Source organism: Arvicanthis niloticus, chromosome 14, assembly GCF_011762505.2.
Source record: "Arvicanthis niloticus isolate mArvNil1 chromosome 14, mArvNil1.pat.X, whole genome shotgun sequence".
NCBI classification, from domain to species: Eukaryota; Metazoa; Chordata; class Mammalia; order Rodentia; family Muridae; genus Arvicanthis; species Arvicanthis niloticus.
The window spans coordinates 5,521,645-5,542,500 of record NC_047671.1 but is presented as its reverse complement, the minus strand read 5'-3'; the positions used below and the strand labels follow the sequence as shown (position 1 = coordinate 5,542,500).

The following is a 20,856-nucleotide window of genomic DNA, read 5'->3' as shown; positions in this document are numbered from 1 at the left end:
CATTCAAACTCAGTTATTAAGAGGAAAAGTCTACAGCTGTCTTCACTTCTAAGAAATATAACGGTTTCCCTTATAGTACAAAAGTATGCAACAAGCTGCTTAGGGCAAAATATAAAGTCCTAGATACTTGCAAAGCAATGAACCTTTAAAAGCCACCTATAGGATGCACCTTCACTCATAAAAGGTAGTAAGGATTGACAAAAACTTACAAGGCTCTTTTTGAGGAGTAAATAGTCTACTTAATGATACTGTGAAGTAAACCAGTTAAAAACAACAACAACAAAACCTGAGCTCTGCAGCCCCTTGAGGACAGCTTTACTTCCAGTCACCAAACCAAAGGGACAGTGATAGAGCAGACTAAAGAATACATGCAAGAATCCCTGACACAATGCTCTGGACACAGGAAGCAGCCAGGCTAACAGAGTTCTGAGCTGCCCAATCTTTCTCATCAAGAGAGCAGAGGAAGAGCCGTGGTACACCCATGAAAGCATGCAACAGTAAGCAACACAAACCCACAGAGAAACCAGGTGCTAGTTCTGACAGAAAGCCACTCCGGTCAGCAGTCATGTTTGGGTTAGAATGTCTTAGAAGACATAGCTAGTTGAGTTAATGGCAAAGACAAGCAGGGGCAAGTTCTAACAGGTAGGGGAATCAAGAAAAGGTGCCTGGAGGCTGGTACACAGTTTGTTTCCTGAGCCATCCTCTCCTCAACCATGAACAAGAAGGCGCTCTGAGTCTTGTCCTCTACAAACTGCTTCATCCTGCAGAACTGACAGTTCCAGCATCAAAATACAAAGAGAGAAAGGAAAACCCTCCTGAAATGCTGAGTTCAAAAATGTTTCATCTCAGACAATATATGGCTGCATAGCTATGCTTCAGTTAAAGTTTTGGGGTGTTTGTTTTACTCCTGTATTTACAAGGAAAGAAGTTAAATTAGTTTAAAAAATCAAAACATTACGGTCAGAGTTTGCAAGATGGCTCAATCAGCAAAGTACTTGCTATTGCAAGTATGAAAAGTTGAATTTCTATCTGAAAACCGAAGCAGAAAGCTTAGAACAGCAGACCAACTCTTTAAACCCAAGAATTGAGAAGCAGGAAAGTTAGATCCCTGGGGGTACCCAGCCAGGTTAACAGTGAGCAAGCCAGCTTTAGATTCACTAAGAGACAAAAAATATAGTGGAGAATGACTAAGGAAAAAAAAAAACATTATCAGAAAACAACCTCTGGCGTCTCCATGCATATGCATAGACCACACTCTAAAACAGACACACACACACATACACACACCACAAAAAATGAAACAAAACAGTATGCTCCTATATCTTTAATAACAGATACCATGTTATTTCCTCCAGTGAAAATTTTTCTTGATCTTCAAAACAGTATTCCCACTTTTGCAATATGATCTAGGGAATCACAGTCAGACAAATGTGTGCCACTGGAGAAGAATGGAATTCAATGCTCAAAACACAATCTCCAGCAATCTTGCCTTCAGATTTTCATTCAGGTAAACTGTCATGGCTGCTTCTCCTCTTTTGTTGTCACAGTTGATGATAGTGTTCACTATTTATTTTTTCCTATTTTACATTTATAGTTATGTAAGGTGACTGATTCCACAGTATGCTTTTGGCAACTAGATGATGGTGGACTTCTTTTAAAAGCTGGGCAAGGGGGCTGGAGAAAAGGTTCCTTGTTTAGATCACATGCTACACTTGCTGAGGATCTGAATTTATCTCACTACAAGCATAAAGGTCAGCTCACAACTGTCAGGAACTCCAGCACTTCCTGGTTCCACAGATGGGAGATCTCTCTCTCTCTCTCTCTCTCTCTCTCTCTCTCTCTCTCTCTCTCCCTCTCCCTCTGCCTGTCCCTATCCCTCTCCTTCTCCTTATCCCCCCCCCCCCCACACTCTCAAAAAGATGGGCATGCTGGCCTTTATTCATAATACCAGCATTCAGGAGGTAGGACAGGTAAAACCCAGGCTCACTACATAGCCAAACTCACTTACCTAGAGAGCTCTAGGCAACACTCAAAGTTTCGGAAAGAGAATTACTAGCATCTAAGGAGTGGTGCTCTGGTCTCCATGCAAACACCAACACACACATTTGCTTACCTATTCAAACATACCCACAACACACACCCCAGATGTACACACACACCCACAACACACACCCCAGATGTACACACACACCCACAACACACACCCCAGATGTGCACATGCACCCACAGAAGCATATTTTCTAGAAGAAGAAAAATGAACTACAATTTGGTTATGCAGAAGTCTACCATCATCTAGTTGCTAAAAGCATACTGTGGAATCAGTCACCTTACATAACTATAAATGTGAAATAGGAAAAAATAAATAGTGAACACTATCATCAACTGTGACAACAAAAGAGGAGAAGCAGCCATGACAGTTTACCTGAATGAAAATCTGAAGGCAAGATTGCTGGAGAACACATGTCATCCTGGCACTCAAGGGAAGGAGGCAGCAGGAACCACAAGTTCTAGACCAGCCAAGGATAGAAAGGAAGACTGTTTCAAAAATATCAAAGATATGAACTTGATGGTTATTCTTTCTGTTTCTATAAATAATGTCAGAAATATGAGGAGTGAAATTAAATGTAAAGCTGTCATGGTCCCTAGCTTTATACAAAAGTCAGGTAACAGTATAACATGACATGGACACAAAGAGATATGCATGCAGCAGAAATGACTGGAGGGAAGAGGGCAGGGCTCAGCACAGGAAGAGCTGGCACAGGCCACAGAAAAGGACTATCTAATTTCTGATAATGAGGACTAAAATAAACAAACAAAAGAAGAACTTTTAAAATAAATGATGTTGAATGAAAGTTGCTACTATTTCTCATCCTTTAAACAATCAGGTGCAGCCAGATCGTGACCTTAGCCCAGCTCTGCCCTTCTGCACTATGAAGACAGACAGGAAAAATCTGAAGATCTGAACACAGGGAATGGATTTTAAAGCTGAAACCAGAACCAGAAACAGAACTGAACCACACAGAAAAACTTCAGTTCAGGACAAGAAATTGAAACAAAAACAACAATAAAACAAAATGACCCCCCACCCCAGTAAGATTCAGCCTCAGAATGGGAGACAATCTGTGTCATTAATATATAGAACATGAAATTCATAGCTAGAAAACTGAAAACTCAAAAGTCAATAACAAAATAGTAAGAAATCACAATAACAAATGGTGGTGCTACTCAACAAACACTTCAAATGAATAAGTACAAGCAACTAAAAATAAAAGAAAGAATGCTGAACACTTTACCCATAAGAGAAACACAAATAAGGCCTACACTGAGATTCATCTCACCCACTTAGAATGGCTATCATGTAGAAATCAGATATGCTGGGTCTGGGTGGCCCATTCACTATAGTAAGAACATAAGCTGCTTCAGTCATTACAAAAAATCAGTACAAAGGTCCTTAAAAAAAAAAAAAAAAGACAAAAAACCAAAAGGTCCCATGGAGCTAGAAACAAGATTCCCAGGTTAGCAGCATTGGTTTTTGCAGGCTCAACTCCCATCACTCACATGCTGGCTCATAGCATCGACTCCAGCAGATGTGATGCAACATTTTGGTCCTGAGCAACAGGGCCACGAGACATATACATACCTGCTGGTAAACCATTCACACATAACATAAAATGTGCAGAACACGAGACATATACATACCTGCTGGTAAACCATTCACACATAACATAAAATGTGCAGAACACGAGACATATACATACCTGCTGGTAAACCATTCACACATAACATAAAATGTGCAGAAGACTAAAAATCTAACAAAACAAACTAAACAAAAAAACCCAAGACCTAAAAAACAAAACCACCTTCAAAACTATAAACAAAGCAGGCCAAACCAGAACAGCCATGTACAGATAAGAAAATGTTGGCCACCTACACAATCATGTATTAATCAATCATAAACAAGAAGGAAATAATGCCACTTGTAGAAAAACAGATACTACTAGACATCATTATGGTAAGTAAAATGGGCCTCTCCACCCCCCCCCCAAAACCCACCAAAACCAAAAACATGCTTGTTTCTCTTTCATAGGAAGAATCCAAGGGAAGCTAGCACAGGGCATTAAAAAAAAAAAAAAATTCTTGAAGATGTGCAGAGAAACTTGAAAGGGGACAGTGAGAAAGACAATAGAGTGGAGTAGGGGTACATGTGACTGAATTATATATGTGTGTGTGTGTGTATATATATACATATATATATACATACATATATATGTATATATGCGTATATATATGTATATATATAAATGTAATAAAATCCTTCACTTTAAGTGGTACATGCTAATAAAATATGAATTCATAAAAATAATGGAGAACTTGATATAATTTTAAATTAAATCCATTCTATGTATTTTACATTGAATCTGTAAATCTGCTGGAAACCTGACGCTGTGCTCTAACACAAACTGGGAGAGCAGCAGATATTATTTAGACCTTAGCAAATAAAAACTTCTTCAATCATTTTATCTAGAAACAAGTAATTTTAAAGTTATGAAACATTATACCTATACACTGTCTTGTAATTTTAAAACAATATTTAGATTAATGTCATGTCACAACAGTCCACTAAACAAGCAGGAGTGTGTCTCCAGCCCCTCTGCTGAAGAACAGCACACAATGGTAACTCACCAGGAAACATACAGCCAAATAAGCAGGATGTGTCACAAAACCCCACTCATGAAGAACAGCACACTGTGTTAACTCATCAGGAAACACACAGTACAAACTGGCATGATACATACTTGCTTACAGGGCACACAGTAGACTAAGTTAAACTATATCTTTTTTGAGAAAGAAAAAAAAATGTCATTCCCCTAAAATGAGTCATCTGGCTCGGAGCCAGTAAACACAGCATCTGAAAGAAAACAACAGAGGATGCTCTCAGAAGCACATTCACCTCCAAAGCAGTAACAAGTAAAAGTAAATCTAGGAAAAGCTTTACAGATTCTGAACCTTGAGTGGAGTTTGGAAGACAATAAAGGATGGCTTGACAGTAGTGGACAATGTTAAGCACAGCTGGCTAGGAGGGCTTTATATCTGACTTTGACTTCTGCTCTATACCGAGCTTAGAACCTGATACATTATCTAAGATGCCACTGTTCATTTAAAAAAAAAATCCTCAACTCAGTTAAAATCCATGGCAAAGGATATGAAGAGGTTTCCCTGGAAAATATAATTTTTATAGCCTTACAACCAGCTAGAAATACTCTATCTAAACTTTATGTTAATTCATATGAAATTAATAATATTTGACATTTTACCCTATTAACTATTGATTTTGTATAATGCAACCTGAGTAGGTTTCAGTACATAATAATTACCGAGCAATGTTATGCTTCTTCAAGAATAGAGGAAGGGTCAGCTGAAATAAGGAGTGATCGGCAGAACATTAGAAAAACCACATGATCAGAGTCTCATACAGAACACCAATGGCAGCTGCCTGTTCTTTAAATGGGAGAGAACATGCCTCTGGGAGTATAGAATCCCTTCATGCTAACCATGCAAGTTGTTCTACTAACAAGAATTGGAGGGGGAAGCCACTGTTTAAAAAAAAAAATAACTGTCAGCACTTCATTTTTTTTCAACATGGCACTGCAGACTAAAAAAAATAAAATCACAATAGCTCATTGGTTCAAATGGATGGCCAAATTGCTTTGATAAAAGTTCAAAAAAATTACTTTCAAAAGTTGTTTCCTGAGCATTCCTTGGGAAATGTCAATTTGGACGTTTATATCAACTTCCAAGTAACTGAATATAAAGTGCTCTCACAGAAAGTCAGTGCTCGAAGGTGAAACTGAAGCAGGGCTGACACTTCCATGTAAGTGAAGGCTGCAGTAAACATTTAGGCTTTTGTTCTCCTTCATGCTGGCAGTGACTGGGAATGAAGGAGTTTAAGGCATATTTACCAGGGTGCAGCTCTATAACCAGTGTTCTAAGAGGAAATTAAATAAAATTAAGAGAATGGCCAAAATAAGTGAGATACCATTTGACAGGAACCACCCATTCTTTAAAGTTATAATCAGCTGTTATCATTACACTCTGATGCTGAGGAGAACACCATGAAAATACCTAAATGACATTGTCTAGTTAAACAATGCATTTCATATGCAAAACCATTGGAACAAATAAAAGAATCGTTCCAGTCTGTACTGCTGAGTAAGATGAAGGGCAATGTTAGACAAGGCAGATGCTGTTTCAGTAGATCTCCAGAGTATGAAATTATACATCTATAACCTGACATTCAATAAAGGAGTGTAGAGTAGCATAGTTATCAGGGCAGTGGAATACTTTTTGAGTTTCTTTATAGAGAGAGGGAGGTGATGGGAAAAAGGAAATTCTAGCCTAAAACTTAAACATAAGCAAAGATGTAAACATACTTGTATCCTTCATCTCTAATGCTCCATGGAAACATGATTTAAAAAGGACTAACTACAGAAGGAATAGAAGAGAAATGGATGTAGTAAGACAAGGACCATGATCATATACATGACAAAAGGGGCAGTCAGTAAATGTGAAAATGATGAGTGGGCATTTTAGAGAACATACAGAAGAGAGGCAAGAAGGTAGAAGAAAGAATTTCTGAAACATACTACTGATGAATGAAAAGGCTTATTTGCAAATGGACTCTGCAACACAATCAAAGTCATATAAAAACAGAATTACACGCAACAGCCCAGGAAAGATATGGAGTCAACAGAGAGATTCCAAGGTAGAGCCAGCCCACCTGCCAGCATCATTCCTTAAGACCTGACTATACTGTCAGAAAAGCTCTTGGCTGGGCTGGCTTCCTTTACACACAGAGTGAAAGTACAGGACACAGCAGCATCCAAGGTCCTCTTTGCTGGAATCAAACTCAGTCTCCCGTTCTTAATCTCACATTTGAACCCTCATCCATCCCACTGAAATATTTTCCTTGCTAAGCATTTATTAAACCATTATCTCTGTAATCTTAAGTACTTTCCTTTGCTGTCCTCTCCAAGCGTTTGTCAAGGTCTCTGTGCTGCCCCAAGCTCCTAGAACAAGAGGAGAAGAAACTGCCCCATGCACACGCCAGACAGCTCTCAAGAGTGTTTCCCCTGAACTGCCATATAGCTAAAATTCATTGAAAAGGTTCAGTAGGGCCTTCTCCAAATCCCAGCCTGAAGGCACACCTCACCCACAATTCCCTGGAATAATATACTATTTTACTGCCAACAGAGCCACCTCTTTACTAGTATGTGTTGTCTCTCTAGTCTTTCACTCTGTCCATCTAGCCTAAAAGCAAGCTTCATGGGAACAGAGAAGGAGCTGTCATCTTTAAACAATGGACATTATTTGAGTGCTGGGGGAAAGATCTTAAATGTATCAGAAGACTATAGAAATCTCTTGACTAAAACAATGAGGAATCTTTTAAAGCAATGTGGTGGTTAGACTAAGAATGGCCCCCATAAACTCGTGTGTTTGAATGGTTGTCTATAGGGAATGGCACCATTAGGAGGTGTGGCCATGTTAGAGTAAGCTGGCTTTGTTAGAGAAAATGTCACTGTGGAGGCTGATTTGAAGTCTCCTATGCTCAAGCTATGCCTAGTGTGCTACAGTGACCTGCTACCTGTGGATCATGATGGAGAGCTAACATACTGCCATGCTTCCCACCACGATGACAATGGACTAAACCTCTGCAAACTATAAGCCAACCTCAATTAAATGTTTGACTTTGTTAGAGTTGCTGTAGTTGTGGTGTCTCTTTACAGCAATAAAACCCTAAGATAAGAAGCAAATATATCTGAACATCTGGAGGCAACAACCAGCTGGTCCAAGCCCACCCACCTCCCCATGTTTCAGTCTAGCTTCTGTAGTAAGGCTTTGAAAGAGCCCCCGACTAGCAGTTTCACACAGCCTATATCCAAGGTTCCTCCCTGCTGCACACAGCACATCTCCCGCCCACCTCTCTCTCTACTCATCTTCCACTTATGAACTAATATCTCACTAAAACTCATCCCTTTTTGGCCATTAAATGTTTTTAAATTCTTAAGATAAGAATCAAAGCAACTTTGAGTTTCTGGGAACAAGAAAGTCTCAATCATTCTCAGAAACATGCCAATATTTTCATATCATAACCAAGATATAATAAAGAAGAAAAATTTCTGATACACAGAGAAAAAAAGAAATGTTATAAAGGGAGAGTAAATACCCCTTCTTGATGGAAAACACATACCTATCAACTGGACAGAAATCTTAAAAGCAAATCTTCTCTAAAATAAGAGAAAAGTCTGCAAAATAAAATGAGTGAAACAGTATCTTAAAGTGTGCAAAAAGGTTTCATTTGATATGGAAAGAACATTTTCTAAAAGTATTTAATAATCGGGTTGTATAATGAGAGACAGAGAGAGAGAGAGAGAAAGAGAGAGAGAGAGAGAGAGAAGAATATGAACAAAGGGGCTAAAGATACATGAACTTGTAGGAAAGTATTGACTTAACTTTAAAAGTTCCTATTGCAATACTACTTCTGAATTATGAGGGCTTTGATTTATGTGAGCTTGTTAAAATATATCACTCACATAAAATGGGACTTCCTCATGAAAAGAGAAAAAAATGAAACTGGAAATAACTGTAGTAAATAAATTGTGCTCCCTAAAGTCCTTCCACGTGCTTAAGAAGGGTCACAGTTTAGGACCCCAGCTTCCCAGCAGTAAACACAAAGAGGAAAACTCAATTACATACATGATTCGCTAGTACCTGAGTCTGAGACAACAAATCACTGCTGGAAAGCACAACTTCTGCTGAAATAAAGACCAAAAAGGAATCACTTTCCTCAGCCTTACAGACACAATATGACATTTACAGAACATCCCAAACACTAAATTAACACTAAAATTGATTTTCATGATATTTCTAGGAACTTTTTAAAATTTAAGTCACCATTGTAATAATTATAATATAAAAAATCAATATACAGGACAAAAAATAAAAACAGCACAGTGAAAGAAATAGATACTAATAATAACAACAACAATGGGAAAATAGAAAACAACTTAAGAACTGAATAGGGCAGAGAATGGCATGATGCCACACATAGGCTGCACCAGCACACAGTGCTGAGGCTGGAGAATGTTAAGCTCAAGGCCAACCTTGAGCTATATGATAAGACCTTAAACTCTGTGGAATCTAGGCATGCCGTGCTACAGATATCTGTGTTGACATTCACCTAAGAGATTTAAAAGCACACAACACAGAAAAGCCTATCTGCAGCAGTACACTGGTGGAAACAGAGAGTGTCCCAGTGACCAGGATGGTGTAGAGCTAAGCCCCGAACTTAGGCAGGGTGACTTTAGTGGGAACTGTGTGTCTCTATCCATATGCACCTAAACAAACGACTGACTAACTCAATCAAAATGCAGAATGCAATCTTCCATAAATAATACCATAAATAACATTTTCTTTGAATGAATGATGTAGCTTTTATCATTCTTAGACATGATTCACTAGCCTTCCTTTGATTTAAAATAATTTTTTCACAGAAGTAGTCACAGCAGCACAGACTGTCATTTGGATCTGACTGTCGCTTGATGAGAGTATAAGAGGGAGGACAGGGAACCTGGACACCCATGAGTTAGCTTGCTAACTTACTAGAGTAAGCAAGACTGAAGAAGAGTCAAGTCCACCTCAACTCAGCCCCAACAGAGGCAAGTCTTCTGTAAACAGTTTCAATGCTGACATTAGTCCATACATTTTTTTTCTTTTTCCTAAATTAACTTGTGTGGGTAGTTTTTTGGTTTGTGGGGGGGGGGGGGGGCGTAGTCGGAGGCTCTTGTTTTGTTTTGCTTTGTTTTGTTCTAAAAAAAAAAAAAAAAAAAAAAAAAAAAAAAAAAAAAAAAAAACTGATTGCAAGAAAAGCCAAAACACAAAAATCAAAGCAAAACTGAGAGGAGAGCAGGGAGTGGTGACAAGAAAAGGAAATCCTGAAAGGCAGTTGCCTGAGAAGCCTTGTTACACTGCATCCACAGTGACAGTAGATGGGACAGAAAAGAACCACAACACACATATGAAAACCCCAATCTACGTATCTATGAGAACCTCCCACCTATTTCAAAGCAAACAGTTTGTCTACTACATTTAATATTGAGCAATTCTGGAGAGAAACTATCTTCTAATAAAAGAAAATCAATATACATAAGGTGAAGGCAGGAAACTGGCAGTCCATTGCACTCTGTGGCATTCATTTCTGAAAAGTGCATATTTTCATTCATGAATGGCAGCATTCCTAAACATCCCAAGGTACCACGAGAATCAGTTCAACAATCACAAAAACCCATGGAAAAACCATGTCAACATGAGGTTTTGTTTTGGATGGTATCTTAATGTTTAATAAAAAACAATGGCACAACAAACTTTTAAAACCAAACAACAGAAAATGATGCCTTTATACCATTTTTTGCATGGGAACTTTTTAAGGTAAAAATAGAAAAGGACCCAAGGTAGTCAACCCAAACGCTAACAAGTGCCTTACCCCACACCTCAAACCTTTCCCAGGTCATAGCAAACATCTCCACAGCCCCTGCTACCCTGGTTCATACTCCACACGCCAAACATGCCCCAGGTCATATCTCACACCCAAGCCCTCCAAGGTTCCATGTCCCACACCACATCCTCACAGTGCTGTGTCCACACCCTCACAGTGCCATGTCCACCCCCTCACAGTGTGCCACACCACACCCTCACAGTGCTGTGTCCACACCCTCACAGTGCTGTGTTCCCTACACTCATGGTGTCCATACCCATACAGTGCCATGTCACACCCTCACAGTGCTGTGTCCATACCCTCAGAGTGTTGTGTCTCACAATGTCACATTGGGTGAGCTGTCAGGAGTGCCATTTCCATCACTTTGTGACAATGACAACAAGCTTCCAGAAGTCACAGTTTGCTAAATAAAGTCCTGGGGCCAGATGTGGGATACCTCCCTGCTTGCTGCTGGTCAGGAAGACCCTCTTGCCCCCCACCGCCCACAAAAAAAAAAAAAAAAAAAAACAGGATACTGCCATTTCTGATAGCTGCCCACCAGAACAAGACAGTAAGATACTATTGCTGAAATGTCATATATTCTGGTTATAAGGTTAATGAAAATCAAGCGTGAACTGCCCTTCACTCCTGCTGTTGGCTTTGTATCGTGCTGGAAATGATGCACACACCATCAGAGCTGTCCTCCGTGCTGGACCCGGCATGTTACAATGCACACCTGCAACATCTACCCACTGGTAACAGCTAGAGCACAAACGTTCTAAGTTTATGTATCAAACATCTTTTTGCTCGGATTGATGCATGCACATCCAGATGCAATTCATGCCTAATTCAGTAAACCTGGTGAAAAGCCCACTGAAGAGGTCAGGCCAAAGGCCTTAGGAAGAACTGAGCACTAATGTTATGCTTCATGAAGATGCTGTACAACTGCGCTCTAAATATCTGCTCTCATAGCATAGATCAGTGCTGCACAGGATTGGAGAAGCGCCTCTTCAATTAACAGTGTATGTGGTGACTCATACACGGTTAGGTGCTGGGAATAAGGGACTACTGCATCTCTACACAAGCACTGTGTCACACCTTGTCCCTTACAAGGGTTAAGACACAAGACAGAAGATGGGGCAGAAAGAGGGTAAAATCAAGATGGGGAAGACTGTTGTGAAACAGAATCTTCTGATCACAAATGTCTGCAAGAACTCACGGCGGCCATCGGCACTGCTTTAGTCAGGTTCTTTCAAGGAATATAACCAGGAAAATGCAGGATGAAGACACATACACACACACACACACAAAAGGGGGGAGGGAGGGAGGGAGGGAGGGAGGGAGGGAAGGAGGGAGACAAAGAGAGACAGAGAGACAGAGAGACAGAGAGACAAAGGGACAGGGACAGAGACAGAGAGTGTGCCTTCCACATCAGAAATCTTTAAACTTCACATCTGGCTGCTAAGAAAGCAGCACTCATTCCTCAGAGCTGGAAATCTCACTGCCTGAATAGTCCTAGAACAGCTCTCAGGGGCAGGCAGCAAGCAGTATACTCAATTCACAGGAGTAGGTGCTCAACAATCACAACCTGAGTTGTTACAGGATATTATTCACTTGCCCTGAATGTTACTGGAGAGTTGTTATTCCCTATTCCACAATAAAGGCTTGAAAATGCTGGCTCTGCTATAAAAAATGAGGTGCTGGCAGCAGCAGCCGCAGCAGCAGCAGCAGCAGCAGCAGCCACAGCAGCAGCAGCAGCAAGCCAACAGGTCAGCTGAGCAGCTAGAGGAAAGGCAAACAGAAAATGTCAGGCTGAAATGCTCTTTTCTTCTGGGCTGCTACCTGAAGGTGATGCCCACAGTTGGAATGCGCTTTCCCACATTAGTCAAGACAATCAGGATGATGATCAGGACATGCTTCAGGTGAGGCACACACAATGGGACCCAACAACACTCTAGCAGGAAGAGAGGGCTCCTGAGCCCACCCCTCCCTGAGGCCTTACTGACACTTAACAAAGGTTGATGGAAGAGAAGATACCAACTAGTAAGTTGTCCACGATCTAGTAAAGTAACACCTAAAAAGAAATAACATCTGACATCTTCCAAACATGGCTTCACTGAAACCACAACAGACTGTGATCTGGATATTCATTATTAAATTACAGGTGCATTTCCTCTGGCAAAATCATTTAGCAAGTATGGTACATTTTATACTATCTAATTTAAAATCTTTTATTATTAAAGTACTGCCATAAGTATTCTGAAAAGGTTCTTTGAGCAAACATATTTCTTAATGGTATCTAACATCTACACACTCAGTCTCTCACTCTCTCTCTGTGTCTTTCTCTCTGTGTGTCTTTCTCTCTCTCTGTCTCTCTCTGTCTCTGTCTCTGTCTGTCTCTGTCTCTGTCTCTCTCTCTCTCTCTCTCTCTCTCTCTCTCTCTCTCTCTCACACACACACACACACACACACACACACACACACACGCAGATGGAAATCTGAAGCAAAACATACCCCTCCTCTCGACACCACTATTCAAAGCTGGCTGATTTAAGCACTGTACTAAACAGACATTAACACTTCATGTCACACAGACCTGACATTCACAAAAAACACACTTAGTATGGCTGAACTTATTGTTATAAATGTAAAAAAGTACATTTAGATTATTATGAGCAAAATCAAGGTGTTATAAAAACATTTTCATTCACATCTGTAAGAGATACTCATTTAAAATAAAAATTATTTAAAATGTATTTAGAACTTAAAAATACAAGCCAGATGTGGCAACATTCACTTATTTGTATTTAAATGTAAAGTATCTCACAATTACTATGTTATGCTACCTTAAGGTGAGTTGATGAAAATTTAGGTTAAAAAAAAAATTGATTCTTACAAAAGTTATCATCATTTCAAGTACACATAAGATCTCAGAAACCACTGTAAAATTTAGGTTTTTTTCTTCCAATGCCAATTGTGCTGACAGACTTCATTGGTGCATCAAACTTGATAGTAGAAGAATGTGACTTTGTTTCTAATAAATTATCATTTTTGCATATATCCCTCAAAGCACAAGGCCTAAACATTTACAAACAAAATGGATTATTAATTTGTCACAGCTAACTTCTATTATATTTTTCTGCAATATGTAAGGCATTAGAGAGTAGAATCAGATTCTGAACATGAAAAAATAAACTGATTATATTGTCCTGGAAAAATCAAAATATAAAAAGCTTGCAAGATTATTTCTAAAGCACCCATGTTTTAAAGAGGTGAGAAAAAGCTTTAATAAAATTGACAAACATTGTTCCCAAAGAGAAAGTCAATCAATCCCACCATTTTTATGATGCTTATGAAGCCACACATTCAAAGAGGAGAAGCCCTGATAAATGTAAAATAGACTACATTTATAAATCCTGGTCTCTTCCAACCACAGATGGACAATTTAAAAAAAAATGCATTATAACTAACTCCAGGAATTCTGATCCATCATTCTACAAAATAATACCAGAAAAATAAGATGACATCACAAACACATTTGAATCAAAAGAATTTTAGGAGGAAGAAAAATTCAAAACTATCTACTATAGTAATAATTCATCTACTATAGATGAATGCTGTCACTAGAAATAGTTAAAAGTACCCATCCAGACAATCTGCTAGCATTTTCACACTACTTGGCAAGGCTACAGTGTCTCACAGGAGAGGAAGTCATGTAATCTTTCTGCCACAGGATGATCTGGAATGTTCTACAACAGGAAATCTCTGAATTTTGTTCACTAACCCATGGCAATACTGAGAGGTGGTGGGAGGTATAAGAGGCAGGGCCTACTGGGCGATAGATAAATAAATATAGATTAGTAGAAGGCAGAGGGAGAGTCAGATAACTGGGACAGGAGCCTGATTCTGAAGCCTCAAAGTGACACACCTCTACCAACCAGGCCAAATCTCCCAATCTTTCCCAAACAGTTCTACTAATTTGGGACCAAGTATTCAAGCATCTGAGCCTGTGGAGGCCATTCTCATTAAACCACTACATGTCTTAGCTTTATTTATACTATAGAGTACATGAGATGATTTTTATTCCAAAGAGCCATAAATATTTTAAATATTGCTAAAAAGGTTGAGACCTAAGTATTGTTTGGTAGAAGACTTTAGAATTGTCGAAACACCATGAATGACACCGAAGTGAGTGTAGAAATGCAGAATATTTTCTTGGGAGTTTGGAGGGAGGCTAAAGGGCCAGCTCCAACTCAGGAAGCTAAGTGCGAGTCTCCATATTCAAAGGGAGTCCATGTTCAGAGCTTAAAAGTTGTCAGAAGTAGCCATGTTGATGTGGTAGCTGGCATTGCTAGAAATCAGTTCCATTAGAACAGTTAAGTCTAGGTGATTAAGTTAATTATTATATACCACCAAGAAAAAGTAAAAAAAATATACAATCATTGTAGTGTTATTTTTCCTGACATGGCAACTATAGTATTGTTTGGAGAATGACACAAACTATTTCTGTTTTAATACGAGCAATGCTTAAGTCTATAGGAAGAAGTCACAAATGTTATTTAAAACTTCAAAATAAAATTATACTAAAGACAACATTTAATTGTGTCTCCCCTCAATATTTAGTTTTAAACATTTGTTTTAGTATGTACTGAGAGGTTTACAGAGTTCATGGCCCTCTAATTTTAATTCTATAGTTTCGTTTCCATCACAAAACCTTGAGTGTTTCCATACTTCATTTTTAAAACTACCATATGCCATTACATTTTTCTGAAAGGTTGACATAATAAATGGTGCCCAAGAAGGAAGCTACAAATTCAAGATAAACCAGAGACACAAATTTGGGAAGTTATTTCATTAAACAAAACTGAAAATATATAAAGTAAGGATAAATAATGGATAAATAAAAAAAGATTCATTTCACATATGAAATGCAAAATACAGAAGAATAAAATTTACCTTTCTTTTGGGGTGCCAACTCCATGTTTGCCTAGTAGGTGAGTATTTAAGTGTTTCTTCATTACAAAAGCAACCCTAAAAAAAAAAGAAAGAAAAAAAGAACAAAAATAAATTACAGAATTATCTCTTGACACTTGGCTGGAAAATTGTAGAAAGCATTTAAGAATGTTTCTGGTATAGGCATACACTAGCACAATGTAGACATACCCATTAGAACTGTTCCTAGACACTGCTTGCCTCTACTAAAAGTATGCAAAAGATCAAAATAATGCTTGTGGTTCCTTAGTCACTGTCTCCATCATCAGTTGGCAAGAAAGAAAAAAAGTACTATGATATAATATGTACTACCCCATAGATGATCTCACACTTCAGTCATGAAATGCACTCAAGAAAGTATCATTTTACTACAAATTTAAAGGATTATAAAAAAGAAAATACAAAGCCGTACGAAGCTTCCTTAAAAACATGGTAGTGATTGAAAGAAAGATTATTTTGAAATGACATAAAGGCTTCCTGTATCTACAGAATGTACACACGCATACTTGCATTTGGTTTTGGGCAGAGAAGATGTCAATATACGTGAAACAAAAAGAATAACCTGAGTTAACTATCTTAACTCACAAACATACCAGGGATAAGCACACTTATGGAATAAAAGACACGCATGCAGCACACGCACTACTGTCTTTGCACACAGCACCACATCACTTATGTGACTCTCAAAGACACCAGATTTCATTCTGAAACATTAGACAAAATGGCTAATTTGAAAAATGTATAAAAAAAATTTACTGTTGTAACTTAGAGTGTAAAGGGCTTGCAAACATTTTGTTAATTATGTATTACAGCTGTCCTTCATAAAGTTAATTACTAATAGCTGAAAGGCAACAGAATCTATTTGCATATGTACATGAAAGGCATGACACATGCAAAAATATGATTTTAATTAGCATTCTATGATATGAAAGGCTACAAATCAAATTGGCATGTTATAAGACTCTTAACATTAAACACTGAATTCATCTGGACATGTTTGCACAAATGGGAAATGTGAAGAATGTTGAGTAATGCAGCCTCTCAGAAGAAATTTGCAATTAAAAGAAAAAGCCAAAAAAATCTCACAAAATCTTCATTTTTTTAAATATCACCTATTTGTTTATTTTCATATAATATTAGGAAAGTGTGTAGAGAGAAATATATTTGCATTTTTAAATAATTTTTATTCATTATTCAAATAAACTTGTGTACACTGAAAACACCACTCATACTGTTTTACATAGTAGGCAACAGTATGACAATAGATGTTTTACAACCACGAATAGCTGGTTACATCATCAATCATTATAATGGAAAGATAATAATCACATTTAAAGAATCAAACTGTGATAATATTAAGTGGTGAGCGAAAAAACAACAGCATAAGATGTTCTATATTTGTTTCTGCTTGATTTGGAAAGAATAAATAACATTTTTCATTTCCTGAAAAAAAGAATACAGCAATAACAACAGTCCACTTAAGTCATAACTTTCCTACTGTCCTCCATTTTCCAATAATTAAAAATACATAAAGCTAACAGCCAAGAGCGAAGGTTAAAAACCCAGAGTTGCAAGCACAGCTTATTCACGGGACCAAGTACAATGTAAGGGATTTGAACTCAGAAACCAGAGTGCAGTTTTTTAATAGAAAACCATTTATTAATTAGAATGCTAAGGTTTAAAATAAAAATCAAGCAAAATTATTCCACTACACAGGAGAATACCCACAACAGGGAGGAGAGTCTCACCCACACAGTCTGAGTCTGTAAAGGAATTATAGTGTTAAATACTCATGAGGCCATTTGTCACTCTTGGGGAATACTGAAAAAAAATGAAAAATGTGTGCAGTCTAGAACATGAGATTATGTTCAACTGCAAAATATTTTCTCATCCAATTTAACCTAAACGACAATTCTTTATATTTGGCTCTTTAAAATATGACTAGTGTGATAGGTTTGATACAACTGTGAGTGTATAAAAACACTCAGCTGACCAAAGGGAAAACAACTGGTAGAGATATTCTCCACTCACTGTATTAAGAGACTACTGACTTAATACTTCAACATAATTCATAGATACAACCAAAAACAAAAATATCCCTCCAAAGAAGCTAAAATTCCTCACTCCTAAGAAACAGCATGTTCTTGGCCTGCATGTTACTTTTCATTGCCTATGTGTCAGGTATGAGGTGAGTTTTGTACAAAACCAAAACCAAATAACATCAGCATTCCTGGAAGTTTCCTCTTCTACCCAGAACACAAGACTAGGGAGAGTGGCACAGCCCTTCCCCCTTTGGAAGCCATCACCACAGCCCAACAGCACAGAGGAGGAGGCACAGGGCTAGGGCAGCATGAAGGAGAATGGAGGCCAGGCTTGAGAGCATGGAGAGGAGCACTAACAGGCAGGCAAGAGATATAACAGGGTACACAGACCATAAAGGCTTTAGCTTTACTCTGGGAACAGCCACTATAGGCACTGAAACAGAGATCACTTGCCGGGCTCACATTTTAACAGGAGTGGGATCACTCTTTCTATCTCTATCTCTCTGTCTCTGCACCATGTGTGAGTGTGTGTGTGCAAATGTGCATGCATGTGTGCATGCTTGTTGGCACATGCTTGCCACAGACTAAATAAAGAAAACATAATTATTTTTAAAATTTGATTACCTAACTGATTTGCACATGATAAACCAGCCTGCCTCCATCTTGCTTTTAAATGTCATCTTATAGTAAACACAAATTAAGTTCATTCCTGTTTATAACTCAATCTCTGTTTTTCAAAAATGGGGTTATGCCCCACCTGTACCTTAACTACAAATGGTTCTGCACTGCCTGTCCAAGAAACTACAATCATGTTTTTGCTTCAAAGAGTTGTGACAACTACCTTGCAAGCCTTCCTTTGCTTAAAAAGGTTGTTATGACTACTACCTTACAATCACTTCTGTTTCAGGGGGTTGGTGTAACACACGTCTTACACTTATTACACTTACATTCTGCTTCTAGAACAGTGCCTATTTTGCACACCAAATCCCCTATTTGGAAACTCATTACCCCCCAAAAAAAAAAAAAAAAAAAAAAAAAAAAAAACAGCTTCAAAAACCTGTGCCTCACATCCAGTTCTGAGCTCTTGAAGCGCACCTTGGGAGCTGGCAGCCAGTGCACACAGATGAAAAGGCTTTAGTTCATTTGCCCATGATGCTTTGGATGGTCTTTTTCCCGGAGTCTTTGGGATTAACACAAGTGCCTGAAATTGCATCACTTAAACTGGGTTTGGGTGTTGAAAGTACATGACAGTGTTAACATTTACATTCTTGTTTTCAAGAAATAATTTTTTTTTTTTTTTTTTTACTTTCAGTTCAAAATAGTTTTTCTACACTATAGATTATGAAAGCATCTCTTCTTTCAGTCCTTTGGGTTTTAATAGTATAACATTCTTTCCATTCCACTGTCATGGATGGTAATCTGCCTTATGAAAGTAAATTCAGCATAATAAGCACAGAGAGATGTGAGAAGCAACAAAAATTCAGTGGTAGCCTTGCCTGCCTGTCTAACTCACACCCATGTGTAAGGCGGCTGCTGAGACACTGGCGCCATGAGCCAGATCTGACCCTGGGCTACTAATGCTCTGCTGCAGACAGACAGCACCGAAACCACCCTGCTCCTGAGGGCTGGCTGCCTTCACCTCTATTCTCTCTCTGTGGGACTCTCTTTCAATGTTCCTACTTACATAATTCTTACAATTTCTCCTATATAAGTATTAATTGGGCTGGGCATTACCTAAATCACAAGTTCAAATTTGAGCACAGCCTTCTGAAGGTTATGGACAATTTTGGGGAAGAAGTCACCACAAGCCACACTTGATCAAAAGACAAGTTATGCAGCACCTGGTCTTGTTAGTTCAAAGACAGCATGTGACAAACATTGAAACGCAGTATCCTGACGCTCGCTCACATCACCCAACCACACAGCACACTGACATCCTACTGAGACACCAGCACTCACCTATCCAGGCATCCTACAGTTCCCACACAGGTGCTCAGAGGAAAAGTCACACTCAGTAAAGAGATGGGTAATCCAAAAATCAAATTATTAACATTTCACATCTCTACTAAAGTAAAAGGTCACCAAAAAGACAGCAGGCCATAAGACTAGCTGGCAAAGGCTAATGACTTAATATAAGAGAGTGACTACAACCATAAAAATGCGTGGAACTGCTTCAGGTTAATGTGAACTCCTTCTGTTATACGAGCATATATGTTGGCTCTGTAAGTAAAACATACAAGCCTAAAGAAAACATGGCAGCCTGAGGGAAATTTGCACAATGGAGTACTACTCAGCTATTAAAAATAATGACTTCAGGAAATTCTTAGGCAAATGGATGGAACTTGAAAATAAAGAACACACACAGTATGCACTCACTGATAAGTGGATATTAGCCCAAAAGTTCAGAATAACCAAGATTCAATTAACAAACCATATGAAGCCCAAAAAGAAGGAAGACCAAAGTGTGGGTGCTTCAGTGCTTCTTATAAGTGGGAACAAAATACTCACAGGAGGAAATATGGAGACAAAGTGTAGAGCAGAGACTTAAGGAAAAGCCTTTCAGAGACTGCCCCACCTGGGGATCCATCCCATATACAGTCACCAAACACAGACACTACTGTGGATGCTGGGAAGTGCTTGCTGACAGGAGCCTGATATGGCTATCTTCTGAGAGGCTCTGCCAGAGCCTGACAAACAGAGGCGGATGCTCGCAGCCAACCACTGGACTGAGCGTGGGGTCCATGATGGAGGAGTTGGAGAAGGGACTGAAGGAGCTGAGAGGGTTTGCAGTCTCATGGGGGGAGCTATGATTTCAACTGGTCAGGCTCCCCTGGAATTCCCAGGAACTTGACCACCAACCAAAGAGTACACATGGAGGAACCCATGGCTCCAGCCACATATGTGGCAGAATCCATGGCCTTGTTGGATGTCAGTGGGAGATGCAGCCCTTGGGCCAGAGGGTGTTTTATGCCCTAGTGTAGGGGAATGCCAGGGAGGGAAGACAGGCAGCCTGGGGAAGGCCAGTAGGAAAACAGAAGGCCAATCCTGGCTCTGTCATTTAGTACAGGATAAAGTTGATGATGTTATGTGCCTTCTCCAATTCTTAATGACCTCAAGGAAGTGAAGTCTTCCCAAGAAGGAGAGCTGTGATAAAGGGAAAGTCCTGTAAGTCCTGGCATCCTGAGGGCAGAGTGGCAGTACAACATCTGAAGCCTGGTGTTAGCATTGTCCTCAACACAGTCTAGTAGATGATTTGGTTTTATCTAAGAAGACACATGATCAGAAAAATAA

The 20,856-nt window shown here is 38.9% G+C and overlaps 1 protein-coding gene across 3 annotated transcripts in view; it reads right to left on the bottom strand.

Annotated features, from left to right (window-relative positions):
- Znf407 (zinc finger protein 407) overlaps positions 1-20,856 on the bottom strand; it is a 389,208-nt gene that overhangs the window by 220,595 nt on the left and 147,757 nt on the right. For 2 of the 3 annotated variants that reach the window (XM_034518392.2, XM_076912346.1), the window contains exon 4: positions 15,488-15,562. The exons of the other annotated variant lie outside the window; for it this stretch is intronic. In XM_034518392.2, the coding sequence (XP_034374283.1) occupies positions 15,488-15,562 (75 nt within the window). The remainder of the gene's footprint in view (positions 1-15,487; positions 15,563-20,856) is intronic. 3 annotated transcript variants of the gene reach the window in all.